The following is a 23539-nucleotide window of genomic DNA, read 5'->3' as shown; positions in this document are numbered from 1 at the left end:
TGTCATTAGATCTATGCGTATCAAAGCGACCAGTCGTCTCGTACAAATGCACTGAAGCTCATTGCTAATGCTGGCAGTTTAATTATGCAACTTCAATATTATCTCAGCAGACTCAAGCTTCTGAATTTTGCAGTAGCTGCAATGCCTACATTTGGCAGAATGAAAATACACTAAGTCCAGTATCTGCATTTCACAGGCTCTAGCCATTTAAATCCCGGGTCAAAGGTTATCTGGCCTAAGGGTTTGTCCTTGAAAACACCCATTCTTCAAGTTTGAGCATGTATTATACGGACTAGAAAATCAGACCTCTCTCCCCACCAGCAGGGCCAGGTTCGGGGCCAAATCTGGGACAGAATCGGGCCAGCTAAATTGGGATAGAGTGATAGTACCCACATCTACCACCAGGTTCCATCCAGCACAATTTAACAGCATGCTCTTTGCAAAAGGGATGAGAGTCAAGCAACAGAAACGAACCATAAAAACGGAAATGTCACATATTCACTTCAAAATAAAACAGAAACCGTTCCACGTTGCACCAGATGTGCTATTGTGGGAATAAACAAAAGACAAGAACTGAGATTAGGCAGTAGGCACGCCTTGAATTGAAAAAGACGCAAAAGGTGCAATTAAGATGTTTCACCTAAGAATAGTAGGTCTTAGAACAAAGTGTCAGGTAATGACCTCACCCAGACGAACATGTGTGAAAAGCTAGTTTCGGGTTTCAAGCCGTCTCATGTGACCGATAAACATTTTCTCCATATAGTGTGCTGCTTTCATGGTTAATAAATAATGGATTTACACTACACATACGCATAAATCACACTCAGTGGTCCTTTAAATGATGGATGTCCAGTAATTTAGTTACTGCAACCGTGATAAATATTGTATCATTGTATCATTGTGATGTGATGTAAATGTCACTCGTAGAATAACACACATTTTTAAAAAATCCGAAATTGTTTTATATAACCTAAAATGACGTAAACTATAATAAAATAACATTGCTAGTCTGGTTGCCCTTTTATTTTGAAGGTAGCGCTCTGAAGTCATCTCTGTTATCGCGAGCTTCCAAGCCCCGCTGTTATGGAAACGGGAGTGGGCGGAGCTTGCCTGTGTGGCGTCTGGTCTCTTGGCTGGCTGCAGCAGGGATGAAGCTCACAGTTTTCGGTGGGCAGCGGACGTACAGTGCGAGCGGCTGCCGGAGAGACAACTTTTATCAACTCTTCAGTCCTTTTAACTTTTTAAGAGAACGAGAGAGACATTTTTTAGTTCATTTTCTCCAGCTCAGACCTGTCTGTATCCATTTTTTTGGTGTGGCTTTTCCGCCAGTCAACTCATGTGGTGCGTTTGAGGGTGTAAAGAAATCACGTTGTCACCCATTGAGGTATTTTACTATTATGAAGCGTTGTGAAGGACTCATTATGAGGACGTGAGGTGTTGGCTTGGACTGCGACCCGAAAGGACGAGTGGGTTTCCTATCAGATAACAAGTTGACACCATGACGGAGGGCTAATGACTTCTGCTTTCAATCAGGACTTTGCCAACTTGGACTCCTTTTTTTTTGTCATTACACGTCTGTCATTTACTATTTAGACCAACAAACACTCACCCATTGTCAGTGTTTTGGCTCTCTGTAGTCCACTTTAAATGCAGACTGGTCTACGGTCAGTGAGATCACACCCGAGACGCCGGTGCCAATTGATTGTTCATCCGAGGCTAAGCAGAGCACACAAGTGCGTTGTGCACCATTCCCCATCACTATGGAGCTGACATACAGGATCATTGGCCTGCTGGGATGCATCTTCCTGGACTGGGCTCTCCAGGCTTCTGCAGAGGAAGGTGAGTTTCGTTGCTTTAACTCCTAAGTACTGTTATTTGTATTTTCCAGGGGGTGGTTGCTGGGTTCCAATTTGTAATAGACCCAATTCAGAAGAAGGCGCATGGTTACCAAAGCACATGGAATTCTGAAAAGAGGCTGTTGCAAACACAAGTTAATCTACATTTTATGACCGTAACCATAGATACTTTGTTTGAGCCATGTAATGAAATGTCTCTTTGGAAATGTTCCTATGATTTGGACAATTTATTGCAGACACTAGACTGTCTTCAAACCGGTGTGTATATTTAACTTCCGGTCCACGGTTGTTGATAAACCTCATATGATGGGTAGTTTTTTCCTCCAAACATGTTCCCGTTGCACACATATGCACATTTAGAAATATTTTCTGTTTATAATGTGCTAAACATGTGAATAGTTTAATGTAGATCTGATCCAGATTGCTTTTATGGCAACAATTCACATTTGACAGAGGTGTTTTCTTCCAAAGATACTCAGTACCAGTACATGTTATAAACGTATTCGCTGCTTAGAATAGACAAAACTTCAGTTGTTTATTCCAAATTGGATCCAGAATTATAATATGACAACAATTGCATTGCTGATTTAACACAGGCATTAACACCCAAGTGTTTTCTTCTAAAAAGGCTTTATTTTTATTTGTAAAACATCTGAATGGTTGAATCCAGATCTGATCCAGTTTACCAATGGTAGCAATTTCCATTTCATGAAGGTGTCTTTTACTGAAGATGTTATAAAATAAAACTGCTGCTTTCAACGGGCAAAACATGTGAATAGTTTAATCCAGATCTGATCCAGTTTACCAATAGTAGCAATTTCCATTTCATGAAGGTGTCTTTTACTGAAGATGTTATAAAATAAAACTGCTGCTTTCAACGGGCAAAACATGTGAATAGTTTAATCCAGATCTGATCCAGTTTACCAATGGTAGCAATTTCCGTTTCATGAAGGTGTCTTTTACTGAAGATGTTATAAAATAAAACTGCTGCTTTCAACGGGCAAAACATGTGAATAGTTTAATCCAGATCTGATCCAGATTGCTTATTTGGTAGCCATTCACATTCTACTCCAAAGATGCTCCTATAAAAGTATACACGTGTTATCATAATCTCTGCTGATTAGAGTGAACAAAATTGGTTTAATCTGGATTTGATCCATATTGCATATTTAGCTGCAGTACACATTACACACAGGCGTTTTCTTCCATGGATATTCTCATTACATGCACATTTAATAAAATGTCTGCTGCTTAAAATGGCCATGATTTAAATCGGATCTGATCCAGATTGTTTTTTTAAATCAGGAGTTTATCAGGAGTCACCACAGGGAGTCAATTGCATATTTGATTTGGCTTGTTTTTTTAAATTATTTATCCGGCTTTGGGAGATCTCCAATGGTCGTGAATTGAAGTGGCCCGTCTGCACGACATGACGTGTACCATTACAGCACCAGGGTATAGCTAGTCCAGGCACACTGCAGCGCGGGTGTTTTCTTCTAAAGATGCTCCAATTACATACATAGACAATCTCTGCATGGGAAAAATGTGTTTATTGTTTAATCCAGATCTGATCCAGCTCATCCTGCTCAAGTTCATGTATAGAAGCACTGTCCTGGCTTGTCGTGCACAGTTTGATCATATTTCTTTTTTTTTATTATTATTATGGATTATGGATGGGTGAGTGGTTAGGACGCAGGCCACATATCTAGGAGACCCCAGTTCGATTCCACCCTCTGTGGAAGCTCTGTGTGGAGTTTGCATGTTTTTGCATGTTCTCCCCGTGCATGCTCCGGGTACTCCGGTTTCCTCCCACATTCCAAAAACATGCTAGGTTAATTGGTGACTCCAAATTGTCCATAGGTATGAATGTGAGTGTGAATGGTTGTTTGTCTATACGTATGTGCCCTGTGATTGGCTGGCGACCAGTCCAGGGTCTACCCTGAAGTCAGCCTGGGATAGCCTCCAGCACCCCCGTGACCCTCGTGAGGATAAGCAGTAGAAAATAAATTATGGATTAGTTTTTTAACCGCAGAGTTTGTTATGAACTGTATGCTCGTAATGCTGTACTGCTTCCAGGGTGTTGAGTGTTGATTCTCCTGTCTTGCTTTTCGGGTTAATGATATTTACAGTACACACATTACACACAACTGCTGACAGCTACTGTTTCTTCCTTAATCATTTGGGGTCTTTGTGATATCTGATCTGACGCCCTGACGCCATTAAGTTGCATTGACTAAAAAGAAAGAGTAATAATGATCGCATTGTGTTCCAGCTGTTGACGCTTGTGTGGCCCCAAATAATTCCATCTGCTGCTCATCTCATCTCTTTTTTTTTTTTTTTTTTAAACAAAATGTAAGTTATCCCAGACATCTTGGTATCAGTCAGTGCTGGTTGTCAACAGGAACATGCTGACCATGCTTGGCTTCACTTATTCTGTGGCAGGAACTCCAATCTGTCAGCTTTCTCAGAAGGAGGGGTTAAGGGTCCTATTCTCCTATAGAAGCACAATGCTGTAGCTTAGATGACGTCAGCCATGCTTTTGTTGTGTGCATTCAAACATTAAACTAGTTGGAATCTACGTGATAAAAGTCTTGATGACCGGGGAAGTTTTGCTGTTGTTGAAGTAGAGGAAGTATTTTTATTTCTACTATTGAAAGTAATTGCTAATGACCGTCTTTGTTGGCTGTGTCTGAACAAGGAGTGCTTTTCCTTTGTTCTCAATAAAGATCTCCTTTATCAGAACATTTTAGACTACAGTAACGCGGTCTGTTCAGCTGATTGAACTCCGACTTTATAAAAAAAATGTTGTAAAGCTGCGTGAAGTTATTTATTCTAAGCTTAATAACTAAAAACTAACATAACACACTATAATAATGACTATTTTGCTTCTATCCATTCATTTTCTGTACCGCTATGCTGGAGCCTATCCCAGCTGTCTTTGAGCGAGAGGCGGCATATACCCTGGAGAGTCTTTCCAAATGAACAATGAATGATGAGCAGCCAGGACAGCGGTGTAGTAAACCTTTTGTTTTATTTATGGATCTATGGTTATCGTCATCATCCCAATTGTATGGCCTATGAGACGTTCAAATGTGCAGGTCCCCCTACATGATGTTCTGCATTGAAGGCAGATGTCGCTCACAGCTGCCGAGACTCTTCTTCTTTTTCTTTAGCAAGACCGTAAATGACTTATTTGATCGTTTGCTGGCTGGCCGGATCTCTCGTCCTTCTGTCCCTGTGAAGATTAAAACCCAGACCTCTTGATCGGATAATTACTTTGGCTGGAAATGTATAACAAGCTTTGAGGGTTGGGATTCAAGTAACCAAGTGGTTACAAAAAAAGCTGTTTAGCCCCCCCTCTCACATGGAGAAATGACTTTCTGTATATAAAGAAACAAGTAGAAAGCAAGGCTACGAGTTGACAAAGGCAGATGCTTTGAATCCATATAATACAACATGCTATGGTAAGAGATTAAATTATAGGAGTGTTTGCTTTATATTACTGAGCTGCTGTGGTGGCGTTAAAAACCAAGAAAGAAAAAGGCGGCTTTTGCTCATCGCCACATTTTTGTAACAACACCACAAAGCTGTAAACAGACCTAATAGGCCCTTTGAGGGGCATCTTTCTTCTCAAACACTGTGATGTGGCTGTGTGGATGTGCACGTTTGTAAACGCCTCGCTTCCCACTTCTCTGTCATTTTAACAAGTACTTCCATGTGGCCCGGTACTCTGTTTCATGGGATTATAATATAATGGTGAAAGAATATTTTCCAAAACTTGAATGACTGAATCATCTACCTCGTGTTGGTAGAGTAGTGGTACACTGTAGTGGAGGGGTGTCCAAAGTGGAACATTTTAAAAATATAATTTAACAAATGCATGAATTGGTTAATAGGTTAATTGACTGCAAATTGTCCATAGGTATGAATGTGAGTGTGAATGGTTGTTTGTCTATATGTGCCCTATGATTGGCTGGCGACCAGTCCAGGGTGTACCCCACCTCTCACCTGAAGACAGCTGGGATAGGCTCCAGCATACCTGTGACCTTAGTGATGATAAGCGGTATAAAAAATGGATGAATTTATCAAGAACTAAAAATCAGCATTAATTTTACAAGAATAAAGTCAAAATATTAAGAGAAAAAAGTTGTAATCTACACGAAAAGGGCAAATTTGACAAGAATAACCGTAATATTATGAGGAAAAATAACATCAACTCATTCAGTCCCAGACATTTTTCAAAAGCCGTCCCTCTCCTTACTGGCCATTTTTGATGATTTTGATTATCTCTTTTCGTTGTGTAGTAATCAGCGTTAGCAAAAACAGAAATGAGAAAAAAAACTCCTATAATAAAATATGTAATAATAATAATTAATATTAGGAGAAAAAATGTCACAATTTCAACAGAATAAAGTCAGAATATTATGATGAAAAATTATGTAATTTTAGAAGTTTATTGTTTAAATATTAAAGAAAAAATCAGTTTCTCTTAAAGTTATAATTATGAACAACAAACGAAACAAAATAAAGTTGTTCTTCTTGGAAAATTCTAATAATAAAATTCTAATATAGAAAAAGGGAAATGTGAATAGTATAACATTATGAAAATAAAATGTACCAATATTATTTAAGAAGAAGAAGTTGACTTATTGGGAATTTTAAAAGAGCATGTATGGGGATAAAAAAACCATAAGACCATTTTCACACATATCACAAAGATCAGATGCAATTTTTAAAATTATTTATTATTATCAATTTTTCAGTAAGTAAAAGTATGGACACCCCCTGCTGGAACGTCTCCTGACGTTTCAAAGCATTTTCCTTTCATTCATTCTTGTCCTCTTTATCCTTCCCATAAACTAACCTTGAAGCTGCAGTATAGCAACGTCTTTATAGTTTGCTGCTGCCAAAGGAGAATGCAACTGGCGGTCTAGTTTGTTTAGTGGGGGCCACCCCCATTGTGGTAGACTAAAAATGTTGACAGCACTCTTTTAGCTGATGGCTAATGGACAAAAAAGGAGGCGCCGACCCGCCTGTTGCAAACTTTATAGCTTTGGTTTGCCCCCATGCTCTGTGCTGTTTGATTATTGTTGATATTGGTCAGATAAATCATAGGCACTGGATCATAAAGCATTCATTTAACGGCAGGGAGTTTTCGGCATGTATTAGAACACAAACACATTTTAGTAATAATGAATAATCTCTACAAATAAAAAAACTGTACAGTTACACTATCCCTTCAATAAGGCGCGCTCTTTGTTTCCTTTTTCCGATAATTATTTTCAAGGTCGAGGTTGAAATGTCCATCAGCTTTGGCTTTGTAATCCTTCATGCTGCATACAGAAGCACATTTTTTCACACTGTAAACCTCAGTGTGTGGGTTGCAGTAAAGATGTCTACCACATAAATGGTGTTTTCTGAGGTATTACGGATAATTACAGCCACCCGTAGGTAGGTAGGGTTGGGTATCGTTATCGTTTTCAATACCAGTACTTTGGAAATAGTGCCAGGAGTTTTTTTGAGACATGGGAGTTAAACAATGACTATGTAATAAATTAACTAATATCGAATACCATCCACAAAAAAGCTAATACGTTAATACGAGAGCAACAGCGGAAAGGCATACAATTTTCCATTTTACGATTTAAGGTCTGCAATTAACTTTAACGTAAGCGTCAGATTCTGTGTGTCTCTGTGGGGACGTTGCATTGCCAAATATCACTTTCAAGCACTTGTTGCAGGTGACTGAGTCTGTATTTATTTAGCTATGTTGGTTTTTAGTCCGGTTATGTCATTTACGTCAAGACAGAGTTTCGCTATACATCCATACCTGTGCGTGTAAAAAGGAGGACTTAATGTGAGATGTGGTGTTATTTTTGAAGAACTATAAATTACATACAAATTACAAACATACATATCTTGTATTTATTCTTTCACCTCTTCCAAGGCATGACCATCACAAAGAATTCCACACTCTTGCTCTAAACATAAATCCCCATCGGGTTCCAAATCATTCATCTCTGAAAGGCTTTGTATCGACGAGGCCTCACGTGAGGCACAATCCCGTCTTTCAACACATACACACACAGCCTTTTCTTTCGCTCATCTTTCTACACATCCTCTTGTCATCCTTGATGCCTGACTGCTGCTATGCTGTTTTTCCTCTTGCTGACTCTCTCCCCCATGCCGCGGAAATGTGGATCCTTTCCCAGAAATCCTTTTAAACGGAACCGATTTTTATAAGAAAGGGATTTGCATTTAAAGCAACCCCCTCCCTTCCTCTCTCTCGCTCTCTCTCTCTTTCTCTCTCTCTGAAAGCTGCTAGCCTGTCATCCTCAGCACCTCAATCCTGTGATTAGCCTCCTCAAGAGTTAAACAGGCATCCGAGTGCCACAAGTACCCTCATTGCCGGGATGCATATTCCAGTCTGGAAATGCAGGTGGATGACAGTCGAGAGGATGCGCACAAACCACCACCCCCACCCCCCGAGTCCCCCACCACAGCCCATACATCCAAGTCAGACATTCACTTTGGAGAGCCCGTCTGTCCTCCACCCACACTCTAGTGGGACACAATGGGAACGAGCTGCAACGGAGTGGGAATGAGGCCACAGCCTATCAGCCTATAAGCACCAAGGAGAATGGCACTTTTTCAGAGGGATGGGGCCTCTCTGTGATGGAAGACTGATGTTAGAGTGCAGGTCCATGTTGGCATAATGAGCAAATGTTGCATTATGCCTATTTGCATTTTGTAATCATACACACCTGGGGCAGGATATTGGTAATGTAAGAGTTTGTGATTATAGCAAAGTGATTAAAAAGGCTTTTAATTAGAGGGCTGTTAATTATCTCTCATTTGTCTTTCTCATTTACCTCGAATGTGTTCAAGATTGAAATGGAAAGCCACTTTTTTGCTTCCTCATTTCACAAGGATGCATCAGCAGCAACCATGATGTAAGATGCCCGCTCTTTGATGCCGTCACCTTGCTCCAGTTTGAGCCTGGGATATTTTCCTCCCTGACCTACATCTTGTGTCGCATGCTCACATTTTTTTTTGGGAGTCCAAATAGAACACGGGGAGCCTATGCACCCTTTGCAGCTTGGTATATCTCGCAGGGGCCTGCTTTCATGATCCGGCGCCGTGTGGGTTCTGCTTTATGCAACGCAACAGAGACATTCCTGTGAGCGGGCTGCCCTCCTACAGCTGCACGCAGTTAAGAGCTTAAGCAGGGAGTCGAGCTTTAAAACCGAGTCGGGCTGTTTGCTTTAGGAGGCATTCATACGCCATTTTTGGCAGCTGGCTGACTCTTTTTAGGGAGTGCTGCACACAACAGGTTCCTGCACATTTTATGTTCCCCAATGTTAGCTTCACCTGCAGAATCTAGTGAGATTCAGTTTTAATTTGGGCTCTGTTTTTGTGGTGTTTTTCATTGAGCCCCTTGCATTAACTCTCGTTGATTGCAGGTCCACCAAATGCAGTGACCAGTGAGTGTATTATTAATAATACCCCGCAAGATTGGACCCAGTCACGCTTTTGCATTTCAAAAAAAAAATGTAGCAAATGACTGTTTTCCCTCACATTTTGGCAGACTGCAGAAGGAAAATAATGGTCTTTGTACTGAATTTGATGGCTTCACATGCAAAGATGAGCCTATCTTTATCCACAACCTCGCAAGCTGGTTGGAGCAATGCACAGACCGATGAAAAGAGTTCATTCCTCAGCATGTCAGTAAAATCAGGATGTGTTGGAGTAAAAGACATTTTTTGGTTGGTAGGGAGTCTGTTGGCTGCCCACCTCCTACAGCAGATTAGTCACTGTGGTATTTCTTCACCTCCCAAAAATACATTTTGCAGTCTGCGTTAGTAAAAACCTTTGATAAGAAAATCCTTAAGTACATCAGCAGATATGGATGCTTCCCAGCAGTGACTTAGCATAGGTCACATATTTCTTTTTAGCGGTAGTTTGTTGTAGGGGACTGACAAATGATCAGCACGGATTATTAGAACCATCCAGCACACCAACACAGCGGTGTGAATCTACCGCTGTTTAGGAAGATCATCCCAGATTTTATCGCTGCATGACTTCAAATTGTCTGAACCGCGGGGGGTCACTGACCCTTGACCTCCCTCCGGGCCTCTTTTTGGGCAGAGGACAAGAGGATGAAAATGCTTCTCCAAGTTAAAGAAAGCGCATAACCTGCTCTTTCCCATGGTGCCTTTGTTGGGATGGCACAGACAATCTGCTGCCTGGCTGCATTAATGAAGATGATAGGAGCTTCACTGGAGCTTAGCTTGATGATGTGTGAAAGCTCCCAAGGTCTACTGCAGCTTTAAGTTCAATGGAACCTAAAGCTTTAAGTTCAATGGAACCTAAAGCTGAACACACTTCTTTCCACGATACGTCCCGAAATGGAAAACTATTTTTCCTGTAAGAAATAGGGTGAGTTCATGCTCAAAGACTTGGTAGGACAGCTCTAGTATAGAGCTAATCAGATTAAGATGCCAGCTCTGGTCTGACTAGATAGGATGGCTCTTGTCTGTATAGATGTTTCACCTCTCCTCTAATTTGGCTTCATCAGTTCATGCTGAAAGACTAGGTAGGACAGCTCTAGTCTGAACTTGTTAGGATACCTCTAGTGTAAATCTGACTCGATAAGACAGCCTATCCCAGCTGTCTTTGTGTCAACTACACTAGAACCTCTACAGTCGAGTGTCGGACTTAAATAATCTGTTCCTGAGTCAAACCGTCACCATCATAAAATCTTTGTTAACTGTACTAGTAATTCATTCATTTTCAACCGCTTTTCCTCACGAGGGTCGCGGGGGTGCTGGAGCCTATCCCAGCTGTCTTCGGGTGTAAGGCAGGGTACACTCTGGACTGGTCGCCAGCCAATCACAGGGCACATATAGACAAACAACCATTCACACTCACATTCATACCTATGGACAATTTGGAGTCACCAATTAACCTAGCATGTTTTTGGAATGTGGGAGGAAACCGGAGTACCCGGAGAAAACCCACGCATGCACGGGGAGAACATGCAAACGCCACACAGAGATGGCCGAGGGTGGAATTGAACCCTGGTCTGTCTTCTTTCATGAATGACTAAATTTAAAATTTTAAAAAATTGTCAGATGCGCCACTCGTGTATCAATTTTAATAACAAGTCATCTTGCAGCGAGTGCAAGAAGAATGTGTTGGAAGTAAGATTTTGACTTGTTTTTGCAGCAAAACTAATCCTGCAGCATGCAAAGTTGCCTCATCATTTTTAATAATGCGCTTTCATAAACTCTGTAGCACACACACAAAAAAATATATATATATACTGTTACATCAAAGTCTTGAAAATGATGTCATCAGATACCAGCGGGCATCCGTTCTTTCAGCAACTGCATGTTGTTTTTTTTTTTTTTTGGGCCCTCATAAATCATATGCAGTGATATTTTGGGTAGTATTTCATCAGTTCAGCTCCGGGCTTCCTGCAGTGTGACCATTTACATTATGAATAAAAATGTTCTTGGCTGCATTAATCAATACAAGTGACCCACATTTTCGGTTTGCTCTTTTTTTTCCTCCCGTGCAGCAGCGAGGAGGATTTTGGATTTAGGGAGCGTCAAAATTGATGTGGAGTCCAGTAATTTGAAAAAAACATGCTGGGGAGTTGTTGAGATTGTTGAGTGAAAGGTTGGAGAATATTTACAAAAAATTGAAATATATATATATATATATATATATATATATATATATAATAGTTAATAATTCCTGATCTACTTTCTAACCTCCGTTTCAACTTCATTCACTCATTTTTGGTAAATATGAGATCTTTAATTATTCAGCAGGTGCTGGAATTTTACCGTCCTATTATGCAAATGTCTGAAAATATTTTGTACCTCTGACTACAACGTCCGTCAATGGAGGATTATTAAAATTTCCATTTGTTTGCACATTTCTATGAAGGATTGCATACACACTGTAGCTATAAACACATAAGTCACCATCTTTGTTTGTTCATTTTACCCACACACCTATTACATTGAGATGATGTTTTTATGGTTATTACAAGCATACAATCACATATTGTATTTTATTTTGTAGAGCAGGAAGTGTTTCATCTCTGACAGAGCTGTGTTTGGCCACTGCTTTATGGTAACAATCACAAACAAATACCGTAGTCTTATATTACACAACATAATAGCTATAAGTATATTTGAAATTATTGATTGCCTCGTAGTTTGTCAAATTCCAATGAGCAATCTTCAAAATAAAATTTGTTTTTCATGCGGACGTTTGACAAAATAAACCGTCTGACTCACGCTGATCTCCCATGTCATTTCCTGATTGGAGGCGTGACCCTTGTGACGTAATGACACGGCTCCCCAGGACACTGGAAAATTAATCTGATGTAGATCCTGTTCCAATCCAGCTCTGAACTAAATCTGTACCAGGACCATCCTCCGCTGCAGTGGAAAAAGGAGTATTGTCATTTCTGTCTCTACATGGTTACATTGCATTAATTACACTTAACACTTAATTTTTTGGACTTATCAAATGTGATTCTGTCGAGAAGCGATCGCTATGCAGTCTGTTGTGCTGTTGGGTCAGTCAGTACATTTACATGCAATTAAAAAAAAACAACAACTTAGTGTATGAATTTGGTTGAAACCTGCTTTTTAAAATGCATATGAACACTATAATTAGATTGTATTAGTCTTGATACACCGTGAAATGCGATTGTGATGCAACAGTCGGCCGATATTGGCATAAAAATGAGCTATCTGTTCATGTCTGTCTTGATATTCATTTTGTCTGTGGTTTAGAATTTGGCATTTAATCGTAAATATGCATTTTACCGTGAAAGCACTGGTTATGTGACTTTATTTAATACTTCTGATCTAATATGTTTGGATCATGCTGAATTTCTGCATGATGTGCTGAGTGAGTCCAGTTTATAATTTCACGGATTGTATCAGGACAGAGTTTCATGCTTTGTGGTGTAATTTGTTCTTATGCGGATGTTTGTGCCACATAGAAATGTGCAGCTTTCCAAATTGTATCACCAGCATGATTTAATTGTATTCTTATTTGGGAATTTATAAAGTCTAATGTCTATTTCTCGTGATTTTTATTTTTAATGGCTTTTGTTGACACAAAATTTCCAAATAAATGTGGCACTTTTTATAACTTATATTGCATATTGCAGCATTTGTTGTATTCTGCAGTGTTTCAGCGGCATCACGGTGAAAGAAGCATCATTTGTTAATTCATCATACGATATCGGCATTGGATGATATACCCCTGAAGATGTAAACCTAGTGGAAATTGCATTGCTATACCATGACTTGGAAAAAAGTTTTTCTTTCAACATTTCTTCTCTAATTCATTCCTCCTCGCTTAGGATTATGTATCAGGCAGCCACTCGGGAGCGGCAACAGTGCTCTCAAGAAGCTCTTCAGTTTTTCACATGGCCAGTTTATTTTTGAAGAGCACTTGAGAGAGTGCTGCCCATAATTGGAAGACGAGGGAGGTGAACTCACTTAGCGGCAGATCAATATTACGGAGATGCTGAAATGTGCTGTGGAGGGAGGCAATCGCATCAATCATAAGAGGGAGAGTGCATCACATTAAAACCTCAAATGTGTCGACAGAGGAGCGTGTTCCAAACGGCGAGCATACATACCAGAAAAGTGGAGTCAAATTTAAGACTTTGGTTTTGTTCTTGTATCTTATTTGTAATTAAACAAGAAAGCCTGTAACTTCCACTGTACAGATGCCACATCACATGCTAACACCGCCATCTGTTTTCCAACTGTCCGAGACTACTGTAGTTCACGTTCATTTTTCCCTGCACACAATCGTCTCTTTGGGAATATTTTTGGCCGGAGAGCTGTGTGCGAATGTTGTTTATACAAAGGAAGAGTCTGTTTGAGCCCGAGACGCACAAGAGCTGTACAGCTTTTGACACCGAGGGTCAGAACTCATTACTTCTGGGCGGTGATGTAAATGGCGCAGAACCAAGTTGATGTCTCATATCCTCTTTACCTTCTGTTCACCTTGCCTTTCACGCCGGGGTCGCTACTTTTATACCACCCTGATGGACGTACCCATTTGAACTTTGAATCATATAACTGTTTTTCCTGACGAATTGCAATTCATTCCGCTGAAATTGCAGAGAATATTTGTTTTTGAGACAAGATCTTTCTCGCGTTATCACACTCCGAAATATTTCATTTATTGCCAAAAAATAAAAGACTGCCGCTTTGGCGGTGAGAACAAAGTTATGTTGGAAAAACAGCCAGAAATGGAAACAATTTCAGGGTTGTACTGCAAAAAGAAGAATACTCAACCTTTTACCACTTAAAAAGCTGACCCGTGCAAAGGCTGACGTGGCTCTAATTTGGGGGACACTCACCTCTGAATAAGAAGAAAGGATCATTGGGGGTTTTCGGCTGCAGGCCTGCACCATTGTGCATATTGTGGACCCTTAAGGTCGTCTACCAGGGACTTTTGGGGGGTTTAAACATATACCAGCCCTGGGGTAGATATTGGAATTTTGCAAGGCAGTCTTTGATGCTGATTGATGCAGACTAGACTCATGCATCCATGAGTTTTATAACAGGTTGCAGGTCCGTGTGAACGGGGCTTGTTTTGACAGTGTTGTCATCTGATCTACGGCTAGACGGAAGACTATTTGTAAAACGTTTAAAAAATGATTTTATATAGGTTGTTGTAGTGTAATCATAGCCCAAGGGTGCCAAAACAATGACAGCATCATATAAGAAATAACCTTTAATATATATTTGTGTGGGGGGCGTTAACAGATCCTTTTAAGATCACTATTTTTTAATTAATCGTGCAAAAACTTTGTTTTTGAAACCACCATACTCCAGTATTAGCCTGGACTTTACTTTTCAGAGAGGTGTGCACTCAATAAGGTAATCAAATCTTACCTTAATGCATTCCCCAATGTAACCAAACGTGGGCCAGATTTAGGTGTGTTCAAGTACAGTAAAAAAAAAATGGGACAAACTGCCACTCACATTAAACATGCAAAATCTGTGGGATTTGTAGCGGTATATTATTGTTTTGATATTTCCACATTTAATAGCCCTTTACATAAAATGTTCTGTTATAGTTGCGTATCACAAATACATTTACTTTCCTAAATATTATAAACTTTTTTCCATCTGAGATTAAATGTGATTAATTAAATGATAATAATTAAATGATTCTGAGTTAACTATTTACAAAATGCCATTAATTGTGAATAAACATTTTAATCAATGAGGTATATTTAATAATATTGAATTATTTTTACTACACATTGTTGAATATTTTCATTCCCAATTACTAACAAAATGATTGCAACATGTTATACACAAAACGTCCACAAACTATCAACTATAATAGTTCTATATGCTATTATGTTATTTAGTGTAACTTGTTCAAGGACCTTGTCCAAAACAGATAAACCTTTACCCTTTTTCATAAATTAATTAAAACACTTGTTGTCAACTGATTGTTTTGTGCTACAATGAAATCAGAAAGCTAGAAACGGACAATTAGGGGGATTTTCCTGTCAATGTTCCTGCCACCTGGTGGGTTCCTGTGGTGCGAAACCGCCTATTAAAGTAATATGTTTGTCCACTGTGATAAATGTGTGGCTCTCAGCCAAAACATTCAGAGGCCATGTTTCCAAGAAGTGCACTTTAATCTCCTGTGCCTCTGATTGACAGCAGTGTGGATCCTCTCTGGTTGCATCTTTGGTTTTAGTCCAGTGTGGAGAATACTCTGAAAGTAGGTCACATCCTGTCCTGGGACAGAGAGCAGCCCTCGCTCTTATTGATATGCATCCCAACAGACAAAAAAAAAAAAGAGGGAGGAGGGGGAGCGTCGAACATTAACACCTTTCTTTCATCTCCAACTTGCTCGTCTCTCCAACCATTTCGTGAGATCACACATACTCAAAAGTAACTGAGCACATCCACGCCGGGCCACAGGAGGCTTTTGTTATTCAGTGTGGGGAAGTTAAACAGTGTCTGGCTCGCTAAATGTGAATAGTTTGCATGTCGGTGAGCGGCCCCCTTCAGACCCGGACACAGGAAAGGGACAGGAATTACAGGAAGCTGGGGTTTAATCTGACTAGACACAACTCTGCCATAACGAACACAAACACGGGTCTTGCCTTGCATGCATCCGAGTGTGTCTTGGAAACACTTATATTGATAGGAGTTTTTTGGACGCCGAGCAAAGCCTGGGAATCTTAACAACAAACATAATTTACATACATAGTACAAACAGCAATAGCGCAAAACAATGACACTGTTGTAGCGCAACATGACTACAAACCAGATTTTATTTTTAGGTGTCTGAGAAAAAGTGACACTATTTTAAACTCATTCAGAAAACACAAGGCACATCTCATGTCACTGAAGCAGATCAATAGTACTCTCAATGAGTAGTTCTCAATGAGTGCTGCTTTTTTATATCACCGTTACCTGTGATTGGCGATAGGTTTAGGCGACCATGGTGAGGACAAGTGTTGGACGGATGGATGGATCACCACAACCAGGAGGAATGTCATACAAGTATGATAATCCTCAGCAATTATCGAAATTCTCAACTGACAAAACTGCGGTAATTAATCCCAGACGCTCAAACTAATGCTACAAAGAGAGCCATTAATTTCCACGACTGTTATGCTAGCAGGCAGAAGGAATTAATATAAATGGCTTTGGGTTCACACAACTGGACAGCCTTTTGGAAAGATGCATATTTGCTTTCCTAACAAGGGCTCTAAAAATACAAGTATGCCTGTTTGTCATGAGAGTAAATGAGGTGGAAACAGCCAACCGAGGTCCGTCCAACAATAATAAAGCCTCCAATTTAACCAACAGTCCAGATATTGTATTATTTTGAAGGAAATATCATTTCTGTTTTTCCAACCGGTACAGTCCAGCTGTCCATTACATTTACACGTATGCTAAGATAATGGTTCAGCACCGTTGATAATCTGCCTCTTTGTCAACCGATTCATTTTGAAAGTGCCTAAGGCACCACATGTAACATTTGATAAACATAAAACATGTGCTAGATGCCTCCACCAGTTGAGTATCAAACCAAAAAATCTTGAATATTGCAAACATGCAAAGGCTTGTTAGGGCAACACTGAAAAGAATCAGAAAATTCACAGAGGGAAAAAAATGGTAAAGTTGCAACAATAAAGTCAAGTTAATAGAATAAAATTGTCACTATTATTATTACATGGCTATTGTCTAATGCAGGTATGGGTTTATTGTTGTAAGAGTACAAGTGTTTTATTATGGCAATGGTATATTTGTTTTTGGAACTGAGGAATGTTTACACAGTTCAACATGTCTGAATAGGAGAAGGAAGAAGCAGATCTTATTTAATCCTACCCACCCATGTCTCAGCAATTACTGATCATTTGTTCAAAATACGTAGATAAATAGAAATATAATATAATGAATTTGTGTTGTTGTGCAAAGTCATTATGAGAAAGGCACATATTTTATTTCCATTCAGTGTATTGACTTATGTATCTAATAGGAGGCTTCAAAATGAACATTAAAATCAAGTGATGCCAGGAGTACAATATCTCATTAAGAAAATTGCTTCACCCCCCCCCCCCTTTTAGAAGTGCTAAAACAATCATCAATAAAGAGCTAACAAGCTATGCACAAAGTACCAAAGTCCATTAATTGGTCCTTGACGTTGTCGCTCGTCCTTATCTTTCTGTTTTTTTCTTCATGAAGGTGCATGAGGATGAAGGAGATTCCTTAGCTTGAATTAAATGAGCTCTAATTGTAGCGGAACCGGTCTATAATTTCCCTCTTAGCTTCCCAAGCCACTCCAAAAGTGGCAAATAGCAACGGGGAAAGGCAGTAAAAAAATGGAAAGAACTAGTAGACAGACGGAGACAAATTGGGGGTGTCATATTGATTGAAGCACCCACTCTTTGTTTAAAAAAACGACCAAAAAAAATACAGGGTCAGGTTTTACATTTCAAAAGAAAACTGTATGCAACACCCTCTATTGTTGTAGAAAACATAACACCTTCTCCTTTCCTTTGAGTTATCCCGACGTGGTTCGATGCTTTGTGTTACATTACACATCCATCATCATTCCTTTACCCGCCAGCATATTTTGTTTCTTACATTTATTAATAGCGTTCTCATTTTTGTAGACCAATCAAGCTGAGTGTTCACTCTCTAATCGGTCTCTAATATGGACAATTGCACTGTAATTACTGTACAAATGTTTGTTTATGTGGTTAAATGTGGCCAGATGACGACGCTTTATTGTTTCTACAGTTTTCTGTAACTATCGGGGAGGGGGGTAATTTTCCGGAGAGTGGGTGGCCACCGCCGGCGTTGCTGAAAGAATGTAGGGGAAACGTCAGCTTCCTCTAACGGGACTTCATTCGGAGTCTACTTGAGCGAGAGGCAAGGCCGTGCATGCACATAATAGAATACGCTCACCATCTTACAAAAAACACTCACGCATCCTGTCTCATAAAGCTTAATGATAGAGCTGTGATAAACAGTGATTACTATGCCTTAGTTTTGGTTGGGGGGGGGGGGGGGGGGGGGGTTGCTACTTGTTTTTCACCCTCTCCAGTCAACATATGTACGTGTGGCAGGTGTGCACTTGAAAGAAGAAGACAGTCCCAAAATTGTCATCCTCAACATTTCTATGTCATCCCTAGACTGGTCACCAGCCAATCACATGGCACATATAGACAAACAACCATTCACACTCACATTCATACCTATGGACAATTTGGAGTCACCAATTAACCTAGCATGTTTTTGGAATGTGGGAGGAAACCGGAGTACCTGGGAGAAAACAAGAAAATGCAAAAAATGTCAGAACGGGGAATCGAACCTGGGTCTCCTAGCTGCGTGGCCGGTGTACAAACCACTAACCAACGTGCAGCCACATTTCTATGCCATGCAGTTGATAATCAAGATGAAACAATTTCATTATAGTCGGAGTCTGTTGTCGTTAGGTCATCATCCCGCCGGCGCCACCGATTTCGCCTCGTCATGAAACATGTCGGGTTCCATTGCCGGAGTCTGTCGTTGTTGGGTAGTCTGTGGTCGCCGGACGCAACTTCACTTTGAATGCCCTGTCTTTTGTTCACCCGCCTAGAATGCTAGCAAGCTTTCAATTCACTGGGTGGACGTTAAGATACGTGCTGTACGTATTACGTGTAGTTCTCAGATTGGTTTTACGTCCCTGTGTCAGCAGGAAATGGTCTACTCAAGTGGAGCGCTTACACAAATAGAACAACAAAATTTTGACAGATTTTGGAACACCCATAATTAAAGACTTTTTTAAAATTAAGTGTGCCTTATAGTGAGGAAAATACGGTAATTCATTAATTGTCTTAATTTAGCTGTTAAGTATGCTGAAGTATGCTTAAGTAGGACGTGCTCGGTTTCTGTTTTTCAGGAGCAATTTTAAAATCTGGAGGTTGTTTTGCATTACGACATGCTACAAATGTTATTTATACCACCTCGAAAAACAGAATTTCATTTGGATGGATTTTACAGGATAAGCCGTTCAGAATGTACATGAATAAATGCTGTGGGGATTACAGTATGAACTATGAACAATAAAACATTGACTATCAAGAGGATGTACAATCAAGATATCGGCTCGACAGACCCGCTGTTTATCAAAGCCTTCTTCTATAGCAGAGGTAGGGAACCTATGGCTCGGGAGCCTGGTAGGGCTCTTTTGATGACTGTATCTGGCTCTCAAGCATTTCTTACCACAATAAAAATGTATTTTTGCTAACATTTTAAAGTAAACATCACAGAAATAATATTAAAAATCAACAACTTTTTTATGCATTTTAATTCGTCCATCTATTTTCTACTGCAATACGGCCGACTATATCCATCTTTCCTGATATTTTCCAGGTCAAACACCAAAACTCGATTATTACTGGGTAATGCTGTAGTCTACCTCGGTCATTGAGATGTCAACATGTAAATATAAACTTTTCTCCTTTAGTCAAATAGTCACCTAGCTAAAGCTGCAGAACCAAGCCTTCTGGCAAAGATGGCCAAAAGAATGAAATATACTGAGTACGGTGCAAAATTATGCAGCAGCAGAAGTTGTATTAATGGCAACAAGTATTTGATTTATTATTAGACACTGCGCTGCTCACGAAAGTGTGCTGGCCACACCCCATTGGCGTGGGGTAGTGTGCCTGGTCTACACAATTAGAGCCCATTATATCTAAAACTGTTGGTCTTACATAAAAATGCACACATTTTATTGCATTCAATGTTTAAAAAAATGTATATGGCTCTCACAGATACACATTTTAAAATATCTGGCCTTCATGGCTCTCTTCGCCAAAAAGGTTCCCGACCCCTGTTCTATAGTTTGGTGTGTCACAGGGTTCTGTTTAATGTGTAATATTTTTTTCACTAAGTGTTACGTTCCTGTCTTGATGCAACTGTGTACTAATCCGGGGAACAGTGTGGACCCAAATGTTTTTCAACCCACTATTATTATAGATGACAGTGCATTATTGTAATATCTAATGATATATGTCATTAATAATGAATTTATTTTATTTTTAGGCCAATTAAAAATGAGCAACAGGTCAAAAAAGGCCCCTGGGCTGCACTTTGGACACCACCGCACTGGGCCAATATTGTACTTGGGCCTTCTTCACACACGAAGGTCCTTTTCCCCTCTGCTCTTTAATCGTCAGAGTTCCTACTAATTAAGTTGGTGGGCCTTTCTGTTTTTCAAGTGAAAGCCGACATGAAGCATGTTTTTATTTCCCAAGGGGTGAAAGCATGCAGATAAAAATCTAACATGGCTCTCAGTAGAGAGCAGACTCCACCCAAGCCAAACAATGCTAATTGGGATCAGTTCCAAATAGCGCACCTTTGTAGCTACAGTACATACAGTAACTCCTGTATACGTTTACATAGCATTTTCATAACAAGAGTTGTATTTCCACATTCAGGTGACAATCCTTACTGACTGGGTGGAAAAAAAAGACATTTTTTACTCTACTTCTTCGAATGGGTTGAAAACTTGGATACGATTTGACCTCCTCAAAATGCAGTTGTTGTGTAAACAACATCCTTTTTGCAATGTAAACCAAAGTGAAAACATTTCCTGTATCTGCAGCTTTAACAGGATGCATACCAAAATTTTATAGGTTCTATCTTGTCCTATACCTCCTTACATCCTCCAAATAATTTTTTTCTGTACTTTTGGTTACAATTAGTTTCCAAACTAATTAGAATGACTGAATAATTTGCACCAATACACACCATTCATATTCAAAGATGCAATTATAATAAATAAAGAGAAAAATAAATCTCAGTATTATATTATTTACTTTTTTTGCAGTGTTCAACCAAATAACTTATCAAGTATCCTTGCTAGATGTTAAACAAAATGCCTTGTGAGGATGGTGGTTGTGTATTTAGATGCTGCGTTCAAGAGCAGTCACCCAGACAAGAAAATAACACGAGGTGGAACGCTGTAAAAAAGATTTAAGCAATTTGCTTTTGTGACGGTGAAAGTAGGGTTGGGGTTGCAAGCTCTACAATTATGTGTGTGTGTATCTGCGAATGTGTGCATGCGTGGCTGAGAAATGTATTGAATTAGCTGGAGGCAATATGTGAGCAGCGCTGGGCGTGAGCAGCAAAACACCAGGAGTCACCTGACACCTGATATTATTTATTTTGTGTTCAAATGTTATCTTACAGAGAAAAAGCAGCTGCATATAGGACGATGTGGAGGGATGGTGCATTTTATTGTGTGTTTTTATTGTAAAAAAAAAAAAAGTGCCTCTCAGTGTTGATCTTTGGGGTGTGGTTAGTGTCTCACTTTACACATGATCACAGAGATGAATAAGTGTAGGCACTGCAGTTCTCAGTGTAATTAAATAAAACACAACCGGCGCTAGTGTTAAACACTAGGGAATCGCTGACGGCCTCACCGCTGCTTGTCGTCTTTCAACTGATGGGAGTCAGGAAGGAATTTTTTGGACTCTGCAGGCAGCCAAGACCATTCCCAGTCATATTTTCTTTCAGTCAATGTGAGCAAGTGGAGGATGTTGCTGTGTGTAAAGTTGTCATCACGAACATAACCTGAGATCATAGTTGATGGATGCAACTGTACACCAGATGGGGGACTCAGAAATGCCTAACACCCCCCCCACTTATATTTGGAATTGGATTTGCCAATTTGCTTCCTAACACTTCCTAACCTTTTTTTTTTTTACCTCAAAAATTACTTTTAATTGCACTTATAAAAGGTAATCTCATTCTGACAAAAAAAAATTATTAAATTAGATGTAATTTTCATTCATTCATTTTCTACCGCTTATCCTCACGAGGGTCGTGGGGGGGGGTGCTGGAGCCTATCCCAGCTGTCTTCGGGCGAGAGGTGGGGTACACCCTGGACTGGTCGCCAGCCAATCACAGGGCACATATAGACAAACAACCATTCACACTCACATTCATACCTATGGACAATTTGGAGTCGCCAATTAACCTAGCATGTTTTTGGAATGTGGGAAGGTGTTGAGAACATGCAAACTCTACACAAAGATGCCCAAGCGGAGATTCGAACCCAGGTCTTCCTGATCTCCTGACCGTGCGACCCTAAATTGAAATTTATTTAACTGAAATTTCTTTTTTAATTAATACAATTTCACTTTCCTTGGAAGGTTATCTCACATTGCCAGTATGGTGATTCAGTGGTCATAAATAAATAATTATGTATAAATAAATATTCAATTAAATTTAATTATTTATTTGTATTGATTTTTTTGTTGCAGCCCACAATAGACCAGGATTATTATGTATATATTATCTATATATACATTTAAATGCATTAAAAAAAAATGTGTGATTCAGTGTAAAATCTGTGCTTAAAATAAAATTAATTAAAAATCCAAATAAAAATAATTTGAAATGACCTCCCATCTTGACATATTAGTAGAAAACTTTAAAGAAAATATTACCACTGCCAAATCCAATGACAATAATAAACATATGAGAAAGTAAACATTATTATATTTGTTAAAGTATAATTGTCCATACCTTTCTCATACTGAATGCTGTTGCATGCGTAGGTGTTCCTAATGAAGGGACTGCTGATTCACTAAAACTCATGTAATCTGAGCGTGTCCCGGACCACTGAACATGTTTAGGCAAGTAAGGGGTAGGAACAAGAAAAGCCACTATTAGTGACATTGTCTCCAGATCAGAGTTTTGGCTGATTTTTATTTCAGTTCGGCAGGAGCTAAGATAACAAAGAGGGTCAAGAACTGTACATTTTCCCTGAACAAAAGTGAACTTTTGGTTGTAAAACGACAACGATGGAGTCATAAATACCAACAATGTAGATAAAGGCAGGAAGTCTGGTTAAGGTCACTATTTGATCCCTATAGTTAGTGATTTTCCAGCTCCGGTTGAGATGGCATTCCTTCCTGTGTAAGTGCGATGAGTTCAAACATTTGTGTCGGTTTCAAGCTGTTTTCTCCAATCCGCCTCATTGCCAGAAAAACAATTTCACGAGAAATGCAATTGACAAAAAGCAGGTAAGTTGAAATGGCAAAATGATGCGGGATTCAACCAAGCATTTTAATAACCACGATGATAAACGCAGGCTCA

At 39.6% G+C, this 23539-nt stretch overlaps 1 protein-coding gene across 3 annotated transcripts in view; it reads left to right on the top strand.

Annotated features, from left to right (window-relative positions):
* Positions 1 to 1135: 1135 nt before the first annotated feature.
* Positions 1136 to 23539, top strand: part of ephb4a (eph receptor B4a) — a 44152-nt gene continuing 21748 nt past the window's right edge. For 2 of the 3 annotated variants that reach the window (XM_058086889.2, XM_058086888.2), the window contains exon 1: positions 1137 to 1839. In XM_058086889.2, the coding sequence (XP_057942872.2) occupies positions 1761 to 1839 (79 nt within the window). In that variant the 5' untranslated portion in view covers positions 1137 to 1760. Of the gene's footprint in view, positions 1840 to 23539 lie in introns of all 3 variants that reach the window. The other variant, XM_058086890.2, reaches the window with a different exon arrangement.

Source organism: Doryrhamphus excisus, linkage group LG21 (genome assembly GCF_037039965.1).
Source record: "Doryrhamphus excisus strain RoL-2023G ecotype Guam linkage group LG21, RoL_Dexc_Guam_v1.1, whole genome shotgun sequence".
Lineage (NCBI taxonomy): Eukaryota > Metazoa > Chordata > Actinopteri > Syngnathiformes > Syngnathidae > Doryrhamphus > Doryrhamphus excisus.
Note: the sequence above shows the minus strand (reverse complement) of the source record. Positions and strands in the feature narration are given on the sequence as shown.